Source organism: Polyodon spathula, chromosome 12 (assembly GCF_017654505.1).
Source record: "Polyodon spathula isolate WHYD16114869_AA chromosome 12, ASM1765450v1, whole genome shotgun sequence".
NCBI lineage: Eukaryota > Metazoa > Chordata > Actinopteri > Acipenseriformes > Polyodontidae > Polyodon > Polyodon spathula.
In genome coordinates this window covers 5,564,542-5,578,360 of record NC_054545.1, presented here as the reverse complement: position 1 = coordinate 5,578,360, position 13,819 = coordinate 5,564,542, and the positions used below count along the sequence as shown (strand labels likewise).

Genomic DNA, 13,819 nt, shown 5'->3' with positions numbered 1-13,819 from the left:
CTAAACCCAGTACAGTGAATTTCTGAAATACTACGAACATGTGTAAGAACTCTCCTAAAACAAAGTTGACCTTAACTTTATCAGCGAAGCAAGTAAATCATTAAAAATAGCGAAACCAGTGTGTCACTTAAAAACTACATATTTCAAAGCACAGTTTGTTAAATGATAAGTACTGTATGTTTCAGTGACATGTCAAAGTCCTTCAAGTCGTTTATACTGTAATCCGTTTTGTGTTATAAAACTAGTCCGTGAAAGGGGTTAACAGTCCCAAATGTTGCTAAGTGATATAAAATACCAGATAAGATAAGCAGCTTGGCTTCACGATGTTGTTTGTTATGCTTGGGGGCCCTTACTACAGTAACACGGGTCTTTACCTGCAATACCAATGATATAAAATATACTGCATTGTGGTTTCAGTATAGGATCTCGAATGCACTGTATAATCTAAAAAGGTAGTAATGGTTTGTGTTTTGAATTCAACAATTGTAAATAAATACTTGTATAGGACTTATTTAGGTAGCAGAATATTTTATTAAATGTATAATGTAGAATAATTGTGTGAATAGTTTTGAGTGTAAAAACGTTCTTTGATGTTCAAACAAAACACTGACATCTAATAAAAGTAACTTGATGGGTTTAATTTTCATTTACTTTTGCAGTGTAAAACAATAACTTGTTAAAGTGACCTGCCCTGACCTGACCTGACCTGGTTAGATATGTCTACACTCAGAATGTGGAAAAGCTGACATAAAGCAGATTGCATCTCCAGACAGTGTGCTTGTTAACTGTAGAAAATGCCAGCAGTGAGACGTGATAAAGATAATTCAGGGTCTTCCTCTGAGGAAGAGGACCCAGAGTAAGTAAATCTGTGTATTGTGTGCACTGCCCATTACATGTGATTCCTGTTATGAATTACTGGCTTCACTCTTGTTGATTCAGTAAGAAAAGGGCTGCAGTTAAATAGCAGTTAAAATAATATTTTCTGGAAAGTTGATAATGTTGAAATTGTATACATTTCTTTTAGTATTACTGAAAATTCTACCATTGAGTGTGTTGTAGATATGTATATAAAATCATGCATTTCAAAATGAACATGGTCATTTTGGAAAGATTGAACCCTTTGTCAGATACAGTACTCCAGTAAAAAAAAAAAAAAGTAACTACACAGAATAATTCTCCTAAACATTTCTAGTGGAATAATTTCATAGGTTTCTCAGACCTCCATTAACACTAATCTTGGACTACCTTGCCTTAGGTAGCAGTGCAGAATGGGTTCTGTGAAACCAGTCATCTTGTGTCTCATACTTTACAGTACTGGGTCGTGCTAAAGGACGGCTTAATGGTCAGCTTTTTCTTAGACCCATATAAAAATAATGAGGGTTTAAAAAGTGAATCAATTTTCATGTTAGTACTTTGGAAGAATAGTTTTAAGATGGTGTATTTTGTGTTTTAAGGGATCACCCTTGTATAGCGTGGACTGGAATCAGCAAGAGAATCCCAGTGTTGCTTTTCCAAGCGGAAGCAATTGTAACTAAAGATGTCAGTGTCCGGTCCATCGGAGGTAAAAAAAAAATAAAATAAAAATGCTTTTAATAAACCGTGATGTTCTGTATGGAAACACACATAAGCTGGCTACATTTAATGTTTATGATTTATGTTATTTTCTTTTACAAATAAAAATGAAAAACAGATGTTAACATTCTGTCATAAAAAAAGGTAAACTCGCTTGTTGTAGTGGTAGGAATTTCTAATAAAAACTGTAATAAAGTAATAAATGTGAAAGGCAATTCTATTACATTAATTGACCTATTAATTTAAGGAGGGGTGAATTCTTATAAAAGCTGTGTTTTTATGAAACGTGCAATATTTGAAACACTGTCATTTTGTTTTCATTTTCTCAAGAGCGGTATCATTTGGCCTACAAGATTGTCCGAACTGAGAGCCGTTTGGTTCGCAGTATTTTAACAGTTCATGGGTTTCATGAGGTAATGTCTTTTTTTTTTTTTTTTTTTTTTCTCTTCCCAAAGATCATCAGTTGATGTGTGTTATTTCTGGTGGTATTTGTGGCTGTTGGTAATTTTGGTTAACTGTATTTAGGCATTCAGTATTGTTATTCTTAGATATGCATACATTCAAGAAAACACAACTGTCCTTTGACCCTTTGTTATTAATGATGTGTTTGTATATACAGGCATTTTGTTTTTATTTTGCCTGTATAATTCAGTAAAGAACTGTGGCTACAACCCCAAACACTGGTTTTTAAACTCTAACCTCTTTTTCTATAATGCACTTGCATGAGCAGTTATTAGTGGAAAAAGCCAGCTGGGAATAATCTATTCATCAGTTTTAGATAAAATCAAAGGAAAAAAAAAAAACGCACTCTCTATAGACTTGACTGTTTCTACAGGTGCATCCAAATAGTAATGATTTCAATCTGATGTGGACCGGATCTCATCTCAAGCCCTACCTTCTACGCAACCTTCAAGAGTTTCAGAAAGTCAACCATTTTCCCAGGTGATATGAAGTTTAATCAGGAACAACACTGTTGAAGAGAATAAACTCAATGTTGCCCCATCTGCTGTGCTCTTACACCATCTGTGCTAAATTTGACCAGCTATGGTATACCTATTTTAAGATCTATGGCTTATTAAATGCGATCCACAGGAATTAGTTAATGTGCTAAATTTAGGAATAATTAACTAAGACAATTCCGTGTGACCAATTGTGTACAACCATACATACAAATATGAAATGTAGTTCTTTATAAGAAATAATTACATTTTATTGTATTCCCTATAATAAAAACCTGGCACTCTGAGATGTACTTTAATACTATTAATTGTATTAGGATTTTTTTTTTGGCAGTGTGCATATTTTAGTTCATAACTGAAACCATCAGTGACATGTCAACTTGAATGATCAACACCTTGAAAGTAAGTGTCCTAAACTAAAGACACAGAACTAAAGTTTCTCTTGTAAAAATATGTTTTTATTTCTTTATTCCAGGTCGTATGAGCTGACAAGGAAGGACAGACTTTTTAAAAACATCCAGCGAATGCAGCAATTAAATGGATTTAAAAACTTCCACATTGTCCCACAAACCTTTGTGCTTCCCGTTGAGTATCAAGAGTTCTGCAGTAAGTACTTGCATTTTTTAATAGATTATTGTGTTCATTTGAGATGTGCACATGCAGTAAGTATGTTTTCACTGTTTTTTACATAATGAAAAACTAGATTAAATTTTCAGCAAGTTTTTCTCAACGACCCCTTGGTTTTAGAAGATAACATCCTATTAAAATAACCCCAGACCGCCGTTTATTGCATGTCCAATATAATAAATGCCGGTATTTATTTCTTTTAAAGGACTTTTTTTGCATTATCAATAACACTGGTAGTCAACTCTGGCCCTCGAGATGTAATCCAGTCCAGGTTTTTACTCCAAGCAGGTTCTAATGTAGTTAATTTAAGCTGTTAAGAGGCAAGTAACTAATTTAGGACCTGCTTGGAATAAAGACCAGGAGTGGAATAGATCTCGAGGTGCCACTGAGTACCACTGATCTATAGTGTTCTGTCCAGGGTTAAATACCTTTCCATAACTGAATGTTGATGTGCTGTGTTTTACTTTGTTTATTTTCAGGTGCATACTCAAAAGATAAGGGACCATGGATTATAAAGCCTGTAGCTTCTTCCAGAGGACGTGGGATTTACCTTGTCAGCAACGTAAGTTCTTTACGTGAGCAGAGCAATTTTTATGAAATTGTGCCTATAATGTGATATGCATTTAGATTAACTTTAACTTTAACCTTGGTGTTAACCCCCCACCCCACCTAAAGCGATTTTGGGCTGTATTACAGTTGTTACGTTAAGTAAATGAAAACGTGATTTATAATTGGAGTAAAGTTTCATGTCTTTTTACTCTAATCTAATATTTATTAGTTTTTTGTCATTTGGCCAGCAATATCTGTTGACAGAAAAAAAAAGCAATGTAAGTGTTTTATTTCCGACATATTCAAATAAAACTTAACATTGCTTATAGTTTACGTGAAGTAATAACAGTATAGCTCTAGCAAGCTCAACCAGTTAAGAATTACAATATATTATTAATTTATTATTATTATTATTATTTCTTTCTTTATTTATTAGCCAAACCAGATTCCCTTGGATGAGAATATTCTTGTATCGCGGTATATCAGCAACCCTTTATTAATTGATGGTAAGTTTTAAAAACAAAACAAGAACTATGGTATATCAAAATATTAATATATATAGGTATATTATATATATATGGTATATATTATATATATATGAGATATTAATATATATATATATATATATCTATATATATATATATAATAATTTGTTTGATACTACAAGATAGTTAAAAACAGGTTATTGATAATTAACAGTGACTAGAGAATAATTATAGATTAAATACTGTTGCTTGTTAAGTACCGTAATTTTACGACACAGTTGTTATATAGCTGATTGTTGTTCTCTTTGCTGTCTCTTGTTTAGATTTTAAGTTTGATGTGCGGTTGTATGTGCTGGTAACCTCTTATGACCCTCTCACCATTTACCTCTATGAAGAAGGACTGACACGGTGAGTTATTTCAGTTCTTTAATAGGTTTACTATATTTAGCAACAGGTTAAAATTTTAATGTAGTGTATTTGTAAAACACTAGATGGCAGCAAACCCATTTAAGTCTGGCTTGTTCAGTAAACTGGCTGGATTAACAAGCATCGATCCTTTCCCAGTAGACTGAGAAGCTTCTTTTTTTTTGTGTAGAAGGTAAGCAAAAGTAGGTTACTCATATAATTATATGAAGAAATAGAAAATAAAAAAACATCCCTTAAGTATGTCTATCAAATTTTTCATCTTTATATTTATATGAATATTAATCTGACATAGATGATTCTAAAATAAACAGTGGTGTAAATACTTAAATGTACATACTGTATGTAAAAAAACAAAAAAAAAAAAAAAGCAACTTAAATATAATACAATTATGTGCCATGTAACTTCTATTATCCAGGGTAAAAGTAATAAGTTAAATAGCACTTTCAAAACAAGACACTGAGGAAATATATTTATTATACAGCAGCACTAGTTATGATTTGTGTTTAGTGCAGTCATATAATTATGATGTGTAATGATTCAGTTTTAATTTGTTACATTTCCAAAACAATCATGAAAATCTGATCATGTTTCTAAGGAACAAAAAAGTCTTTATAATATTCATATTTATAATATTCATGGAGTATCAGCTGTGAGTGATAACTGCTGGCTGTGCTCTGTTTTCCTCCCTTTATCTTTAACATTCCTGTGGATTTGAAGGTATTCAGGTAATCCGTCCATGCCAAGGAGTTCTCATTACTTTGCACACTCTGTCCACTCCTGAGAAATACACAGCAAGTGAAAGATTAACCAGTGTTCAATCATGTTTCTTCTTCCAGTACATAGCTTTTGAATTGCTACAGAAATTCCCTTTGACCCAACAAGTTTGACCTATTTCCATAGCATCCTTCTTTTTAGTTTTTAATTTTAACTTTTAATTTTTTTTTTTTTATTTTTAAAAGAATGACACAGTTTGTTGTTCAGTTGTCTAGATAAAGTGTAATTTCGGTCAAGTTTGATTAAAGGGTGTGCAATAACAAATAAAAACATTTCTGGTAGACATTTTACAAAGCTGCTGCCGCAGCACTGTCAAAGAATTTGACATCATATTTGCTGGGTTGTATAAAAGGCTATATCTCTATCTTTTGTACTTCATGTTTACATTTTGATTAGAGGGAGAATTTCTATTTATACTAGGTAAATAGCATGAACAGATTGTATCTGGCTGATCAACACATTTCACTCCCTGTATTTTAATCTGTAACTGTGTTACATTTGCAATCACCTCACATATAGCTGAACATTCTGTTCATGGTGCTTTTCTTTTAATCTACAGGTTTGCCACAGTTAAATATGATCGAGCTACAAAGAACATTAAGAACCAGTTTATGCATCTGACTAACTACAGTGTCAACAAAAAGAGCAGTGACTATGTCAGGTACTGAGAATGCATTGCAAGGAACACTTTTTTCATCTGTGGTCACTAATCTAGTTGCTGCACACTTGATTTTCTTTTACTTGATAACCCCAGTAAAAAAAAGAAAAAAAAAAGAGAAATGAGTGTTTGTATTTCTGAAGCTAGAGACTAATCAGATGCCTCAAACAGTATCATTTTGGTTTACTATACTTTCTGTTGTATTTATTTCTGTTTTATTTTATTAGCTGCGATGATCCGGAAGTGGAGGACTATGGGAACAAATGGAGCATGAGTGCTATGCTGAGGTACCTGAAGCAAGAAGGGAAGGACACAACATGTGAGTTCTCGTGTATAACAAAGTCAAACTACTATGCACTGCACTAAGAGACATTTTAGGACTGTACACATGTGTAGTGAGGTACAGTGAAAACATGCTCGGCATTAGAGAAAAAACAGTATGCTGTCATTCAGTAGTTAATTAGGAATAAACAGCTGAGACCCTAAATTAGTAAAGAAAGTGAATTGTTCTGTCCTATATCCACTATATGCACATGTAGAAATTTAAGTTTGACATATACCCCACAGATTCCAAAACTCTCCATAGCTTGAGCTTCCCTCCAGAACCAGTTTCATTCCAATTAAATAAGTGCTTCTCTAGATAAATACAAAAATTGTAAGTGTGACATTCAGACAACCTCCAATACCCTCTAATTGTCTTGCACTTAAAAACTTGTGCTAATTAAACATTTCATCAGAATTGGACAAGGGATTATAGGACTGCATTGGTTATTACAACAGTATTGCCAACACATACTAGAAGAGCTGTCTTTTGAATGTGGTGCAATAAAAAAAAAGCATTTCAGTGATTATATTGTACATACCTTTTAAGGCTAATAGTGGTACTGTCATTTTTTGTTTCAGCTCTAATGGCCAAGGTGGAAGATCTCGTGATCAAGACAGTAATTGGTGCTGAACTTCAGATTGCTACGTCCTGTAAAATGTTCATGCCTCACAAGGGGAACTGCTTTGGTAAGGACCTAAATAATTTGAATAACATTTTTGCTTTTAATCTGTGATCTGTGAACCCTTGATGAATAAATCCTGAGTTTATTGCATGTAATGCACCATTGTATTTATTTTAGTTCCTGCCCAGGACTATCAGAAGCCAGTGCAGGAGGTCAGAGGTGTTGTTTAAAATAAGTGCTGCTGGTCTTTACTAATTTCCATTAGAAAACCACTATTGCTGGCACTATAGGGACTTGGCAAGGCATGAAGACTGAGCTGTCTTGAGGGTGGTCCTTAGAAAGAAGTACAGTTACAGCTTTCAAGTAAGATTCAAAGCTGTTCGTACTAGGCATCCAAATACATGATTAGGCTGAATTCACTCTTAACTCTACCAGCCTATTTTTATTATGGGTAAACTTATCTCTGGTTATTTGTGGTATCTTAAGAACTGCCAGCATGAAGATTTTAAGCAACTGTTAAGACATTGCTTTTGTAATGAAGTACTCGCCACGGCAAAATATCTTAACAGGTGTTCCAGTGGTTTTTGACTGTGCTACTAAATTAGCAACCCTCTGAGGTGTGGTCTATGCTCTATATTCACTGCAGCTGCTGCTATTTCAACTGCTAATGTCTCATAAGCCATGTGAAATGCTACTGCATTTTGTCAGTGTTGTGGAAACTGGCTTAATAGTTAGTACACAGTTTCTGTTATATCAAGGTCAATTTGGACCATGAGCATCGTACAAAAAAAGCCCTTTTCTGTGGCAGTATTTTTATAAAAAGGCTGTAATCTCACTGTCAAAATTTCAAAGGTCATATTTGCAGGGTTATATGAATGGGTTGTTGACCATGAGTTAGTGTCTAAACATTTGATACCAGCTGTGCTCTATGGATACGATTGCCAGTATTGTACAGTAAACATCTGCCTTATTACCATTCTTTTTTTTTTTTTTTCACCAATGATACCAAATTCACAATTTTGTTTTGCAAATACCCCATTTCTGTTTCACTTTGGTCGCTATAAAGCAAACCTATATTAGGCCTTTTCTGTTATGGGCTTGATTTGAGCTTTAATGTGCAAGTAATGTAAAAGTATAATTCCAATTAACTGTAAAATAACCAAAAAAAAAAAAAAAAAAAAAAAACAGGAGCTCATTTTGTATATTTGTCTTTGACAGCAGTCCTAATTTTATTTTGTACCTCAACATATAAGAATGTTTGTCAAAAGACTGATATCTTTGTGTCAATGTTAAAAGCATGGCTGAAAGGCTATGCTCATAGCCTAGGGCTAACTGTGAAACAGCTCTGTAGAGCAGGGTTTTGAGCTTATACACCAGTTTATGCTGCCTGTTTAAATAGCAGAGATTGATGACCCTTCAACACATATGCTGTTTGAATATAAATGCACACAGTAGTAACGGCAGTTGTTTACACTGGAACAATGAGTGCAAGCCAAAGGATTGAACACAAAATAAACTAAGAGTAATGGCTACAACCAGATGTAAGGATGCCCAGCAACACAGTAGATCATCCAAAGAATCACACATGTGATCAAACAAGCAAGAGTCAATCGACTAAAGTTCAGTCACGGTTGGTCTTTTTGTGTGATTGTTTCCAGTGCTGGTGTGTAGGCAGTAAATTACTGTCCTGAGCAGGAACTAAAGCTCTGTTTAAAAGCTCTAACAGAAGACTTTGAATAGCAGAATGCATGTGAAAGGCCCGAGTCAGCACTGCTTTCATTTTGTACAAGTAATCATGTACTGTGGGTAAATTAAGGAATTAACATTGAGCATAATGCAGTTCTTACAAACTGATGTTAAAGTTTCTACTACTGTATGCCTTGTTTTGTAAGACAATACAGCAAAGTCAATTTCTGTAGATAAATGGTTACCACAGAAATGTCACCGTGTATTGTCAAAATGATGACGTCAGATTTCACCATATACATTGTGCATAGAATGAAGTTAGAGAAAAATTGGTTGTTTTATATTGAAAGTTTGTCTGCCATCGGTTTCCTTTAGCTTGTTCATGTAGCTGTGCTGATTTGAAATACATTTTAAGAATGACAAGTTGGTGTTACAAGCTGTTATTATTCAGACTTCCACCCCCCAAGACCCTATCAAGACATCCTGCCCCCAAACCATATTCATTTCTAAATACCCCTGTGTGTCAGGAGGTATTTAGGAGCTAACTGTAAAAACTTGATTGTTGGGAGTTCTGGCTTTTCTCCAAGACTGTCTGGCTGGTACCAGTGCGTGCGTTATCCTCATTTTCAAATAAAATTACCATTCCAAGTGGATTCCTCTTTTCTGTTGTATCCTGCCAAATTCTGGTTCCTGTCTTTTTTTTTTTTTTAAGGCGTGTATATTTTGCTTTTATTTTCTATGCCTGAGTTAATGAAGAGTTCCAAAAGATTACCTAAAGTACTTTATAGTTTCTATATCTATTTTATGGGTAAATTACATTTTGAGTGTATTTTTTGTTTTGTTGTGAAGGTACAGTATGTCGCATTCATTCTCCTGGCGAACCAAGGATTTCACCAGATGACTGCAACATTTAGCTAGCTGATTTAAATGACCGTAACATTTGTAGTTTTTAGGCTTTGTTTAAATGGTTGGCCAGACAGACAATGAAAGTAACTTAAGTTTTGGAAGAGCCTAAGCATACACATTCTTTTTTCTTGCTGGCACTTCTACTATCCTTTAGTCGGGCAGTCTTTTAGCATTTTATTTTTGTCAGACATTTCAGTTTTCATTTACAATGTACATTCCATCAGTTATTTTTTTCTTTAGGTCCTTTTCCTTCTGATATTACCTTGATTGTAATCCTAAATTAATTTGGAAGTGTTCGGTTTTAAGAGGTGGGGGTTAAATTGAGCTTTACAAACACCCAGGCAGACGAAGATAGAAAGTAATTGTTTGTCATGTCTTAAAAATGTGGTGGAGTACTGGGAATGTAATATAATCCAAAAGTTGTGTCATCATGGGCAATATGATGGAAAATAAATTTGAAATAAACAAATTAAACTTGAAAATGAAAATTATGGATGATTGCAAAAAAAAAAAGCTTAAAGGCCAGACTTTTTGTCTCTGTCAACTAAGGAAATTGTATATTATTTTCCTCTGTTTCTGATTCATATGTTAAAGGGCGTTGTGAATATTTGTGGTTACATTAACAATGTTATTAATTAAGTTGTTTAGCCACAGAACTAATCTGACCATTAACGTAATGCCAGGGTTTGTGTAAATTGTGTATCAACCGTGTCTGTGGGTAATAAAGCATAAATATAGAGCTTTTGAAGTCCTGTCATCTATGTGGAGACTGTGATCATTAAAAAACAAAAAATGTTTTACTGTATACACATAAAAATGATGCCACACATTTGTGTTTTACTAGTATAATCTATTTTGGGGAATTAACTTAACTGCAGATGGAAAGTGTTTACTTTTTGCCTAGCAACTTCTGTTTTGACTTTTGTTTACTAACCCTAGAGATCCATAATCGCCCCCCAATGTAGTTCAGTATCCAAGAAGTGCATAAAGGTGTTACCTAATGTAGTTCAGTATCCAAGAAGTGCATACAGGTGTTACAGTTATTTAACAGGATGGGCAGATAAACCTCTTTGAAATGATCTGCCCTCAACTTTTGCTAAAACCGTGCTAGCCAATGGGTACCATACAGAATCTGTACAATGCACACCCCAACATCCCATAACAAATGTATCCTTTTAAGACATATTTAAAGATTTCTGTGTCTTTGTAAAGAAAGATGATCTCGGAGTAATTCCCTTCTGCCATGATTGAAATTTTCCAATGCCAGTTTTCCTGTAGAAAACTTGAAGATGGTGATGGTAATAACATTTTATAGTGCTTTTCAAACACAAAAGCATCTCTATTTGCTTACGTCGACTTCTTTGTATTATTGAGAGCACCTCAGCGTATTTTCTTTTCTCCACTAGATGGCACAGGTGCTTCAGTTTCAAGTTGTCTACTTTTGGAACCATTACAGTTCTGCATTACAGCATGATGGGATGGTTCTATGTTCTTCACTGATATAATGGTAGTACATTATGTGAATTTCTTCCATGTTCATGAGTATTTTGGGGGCTGTTTAAGAGGCAGTGAAGAAAATATTCAACGTAGTTTACTTTTTCAACAAGGAAATGAGGTTTTGGTTGTTTGAGTGGTTGTCCACCAGTTTACCTAGTTTGTTGGTCGTGATAGATTTGTGGTTTCAAAGGCATGTGTGAAGGTCATGACTAGTTTTGCCAACAAGTTGTTTTATAAGGGTGCTGAGTTTGTGTAATTTTAACTGGTCCACAGGAGGGATTATCATTCAGCTGTCGTGTAGAATATCTTGGGAACAGTAGCAATCTGTTTCACTTCTGGCTTGGTCCTCTCTTTTGAGGGTTATATCTTTCGCTTTTATGTTCTATATCTTCATGCCAATGAAGTGTTCAGAACGTTTATCTAAAGTTTTTATTTTGTTTTACAGTTTCTACATATATCCTAAGATTGCATTTTGCTGAATTAGCCTTTTGATTATTATTATTTTTTTTTTTTGAGTTGTTTAGTTTTCCACATCCCTCTAAGCTACAACTTGCACAGGGTTGATATTTATCAACATAGATTGAATCTAATAAAGCTGAGAAGAAAGCTGCTGTGAGCATGAGGCAAGCCCCCATGGCGACAGGCCTGTTTTAATGATAGGGAGGAGAACGAATGAGAGTCACTGTGTTTGTACACAGGGAACTTCAGGCTTTCAGTAAAAGAGGTTTATTGTTTAATCTCCTACCAAGCTTGGCTTTGGGGTGGAATATGCAGGGGCACTTAGGCGCCAAGCCTTTTCTTATTAGGAAAAAAAAAACTCCCCAAAACTTTTAAGCTGCAGTTCTTGTAGTGAAAGACTATGTGAACTGTTCTGTATGTAGGAAACATGCTTATTTATTTTTTTCAATAAGTGTATGCTTTGTAAGTTGTAGTGATTTATCCATGTAATGTGTAATTGGCTGTTGTGCAAGTACTGGTAGTTTTAAAACATAAATATATAAATCAATATATTGTCAGGTTTTGCCTTTCTGATTGGTTGGCTTGCAAAAAGCACATTTATTGCTCAATTGTAGGATATGTTTGGGTAAAATCCAATTCTATAGAGGATGCATCATGAACATTCAGAGTACTGTAGTTATTCCACGAATGAGGATCGCGGAATTCACTTGTGAGTGAAATAACCAGAGGATGCTGTGAGCGTTCATGGAGCATTCTGATTATAAGTACACCATTTGAAAATAAAGTATGTTTAAACCTATATTTTGATACTTTACCTACATCAAGCGCCGCATCTGCTTGGCAACACAGCATAAATTTGGAACCGAGCGATTCATCCGGCCATTTTGTCGTTGGATTTCAATGAATGCAGATTGATTCGAAAATGAGATTCGGCAAGAGAAATATTCCCTCAGGACCACAGAATATGTTGTGTACACAACGATTCTCGGTTGATTTACTGCATGTGGGTATCTAACCATAGATTAGATTAAAAAAATATTCCAGTGAAATGTAATTAGTAAAAGATAAACAGTTTATTCTTCTTTAGTTCTCTTAAACAATCGAAATGTGCTTTGAATAACTTGCATAGTAGAAGCCATAATAGAACTGGTTTAGTAAAAACGAATGCGTCATTGTAACAAGATCTTTCAACTCATAAAATACAACAATACATTTATCAGGAGGGCATTGCCCTGCCACCTATTTACATGCAGGGCTGCAACTGCCATGTATTACTTTTTCTTCATTTTAAATTCTAAATTGCAAACTGATTTTCTCAGCATAAATTTGCAGTACATGCTAGTCAACTCACTGGAATGTTACAACAGATTTGCAGGATCCGACCTTGAAAGTGAACAATGCAGGGAGTTCTGTTAAGGTATAATTGCTTATTTGTATTGTTTGTTTAACCTATAGAATTATATGGGTTTGATGTCCTTATTGACTCCAATCTCAAACCTTGGCTCTTGGAGGTGAACCTCTCCCCATCCTTGGCATGGTAAGTGCTCAATATGTGTACCATTTATAAAATAAATTGTTACCTAATCTTTGTATCTAAAAAGTAATAATAATAATATTGTGTGTGTGTGTGAATTTTTCACAGTGATGCTCCCCTAGATCTGAAGATAAAAGCCAGTGTGATTTCAGACATGTTTACTTTAGTGGGTGAGTTTTCAATTATTTAAAATCTATAACATGAACATTACTGATCTGTTAAACAAAGCAATGGTAGACTGCAGTGCTGAAACAAGATTCAGACCCATTACAGGAATTTTAGCAAGAGTTTCCAAGAGAGGAAGAAAATAATTTCTGAAATAAAGCCATGGATATAAGAAGTAGACCAAGATGTGTTTTTTTTTTTAATTTATTTTAATTCTGTTAGTACTAATATTATTAGTCTGCCACATGGTCGGAAATGGGGTCACACCTCATGAAAGTGAGCATTTGTGGAGCTCCTCATACACACCCTATCTACCCTGCCCCTTTCTCCATCACATGGGCTATGTATCAGCAGCTACACATTGAGGAAACGCCTACCCAGAATTTGGTCCATTTGAGCTGAAATGACCCAGATATAAGAACTGAATCTTTATCCCTCTGTTGTGTTTGTGTTCATCTCTCCTATTTACGTTTGTTTATTTCTGCTTGTATTTGTACTTGGTTCTGTACTTCGAGTGAAGTGACACAAACATTATATATATATATATATATATATATATATATATATATATATA

At 34.4% G+C, this 13,819-nt stretch overlaps 1 protein-coding gene across 4 annotated transcripts in view; it reads left to right on the top strand.

Moving 5' to 3' along the window:
* The window catches only part of LOC121324803 (tubulin polyglutamylase TTLL5-like), a 51,049-nt gene that overhangs the window by 248 nt on the left and 36,982 nt on the right, over positions 1-13,819 (top strand). For all 4 annotated transcript variants that reach the window (XM_041266989.1, XM_041266988.1, XM_041266990.1 and 1 more), the window contains exons 2-14: positions 660-856; positions 1,455-1,561; positions 1,903-1,985; positions 2,408-2,514; positions 3,007-3,137; positions 3,638-3,720; positions 4,144-4,213; positions 4,516-4,600; positions 5,953-6,054; positions 6,279-6,370; positions 6,955-7,062; positions 13,002-13,083; positions 13,189-13,250. In XM_041266989.1, coding sequence (XP_041122923.1) covers positions 795-856; positions 1,455-1,561; positions 1,903-1,985; positions 2,408-2,514; positions 3,007-3,137; positions 3,638-3,720; positions 4,144-4,213; positions 4,516-4,600; positions 5,953-6,054; positions 6,279-6,370; positions 6,955-7,062; positions 13,002-13,083; positions 13,189-13,250 — 1,174 coding nt within the window. In that variant the 5' untranslated portion in view covers positions 660-794. The remainder of the gene's footprint in view (positions 1-659; positions 857-1,454; positions 1,562-1,902; positions 1,986-2,407; positions 2,515-3,006; positions 3,138-3,637; positions 3,721-4,143; positions 4,214-4,515; positions 4,601-5,952; positions 6,055-6,278; positions 6,371-6,954; positions 7,063-13,001; positions 13,084-13,188; positions 13,251-13,819) is intronic.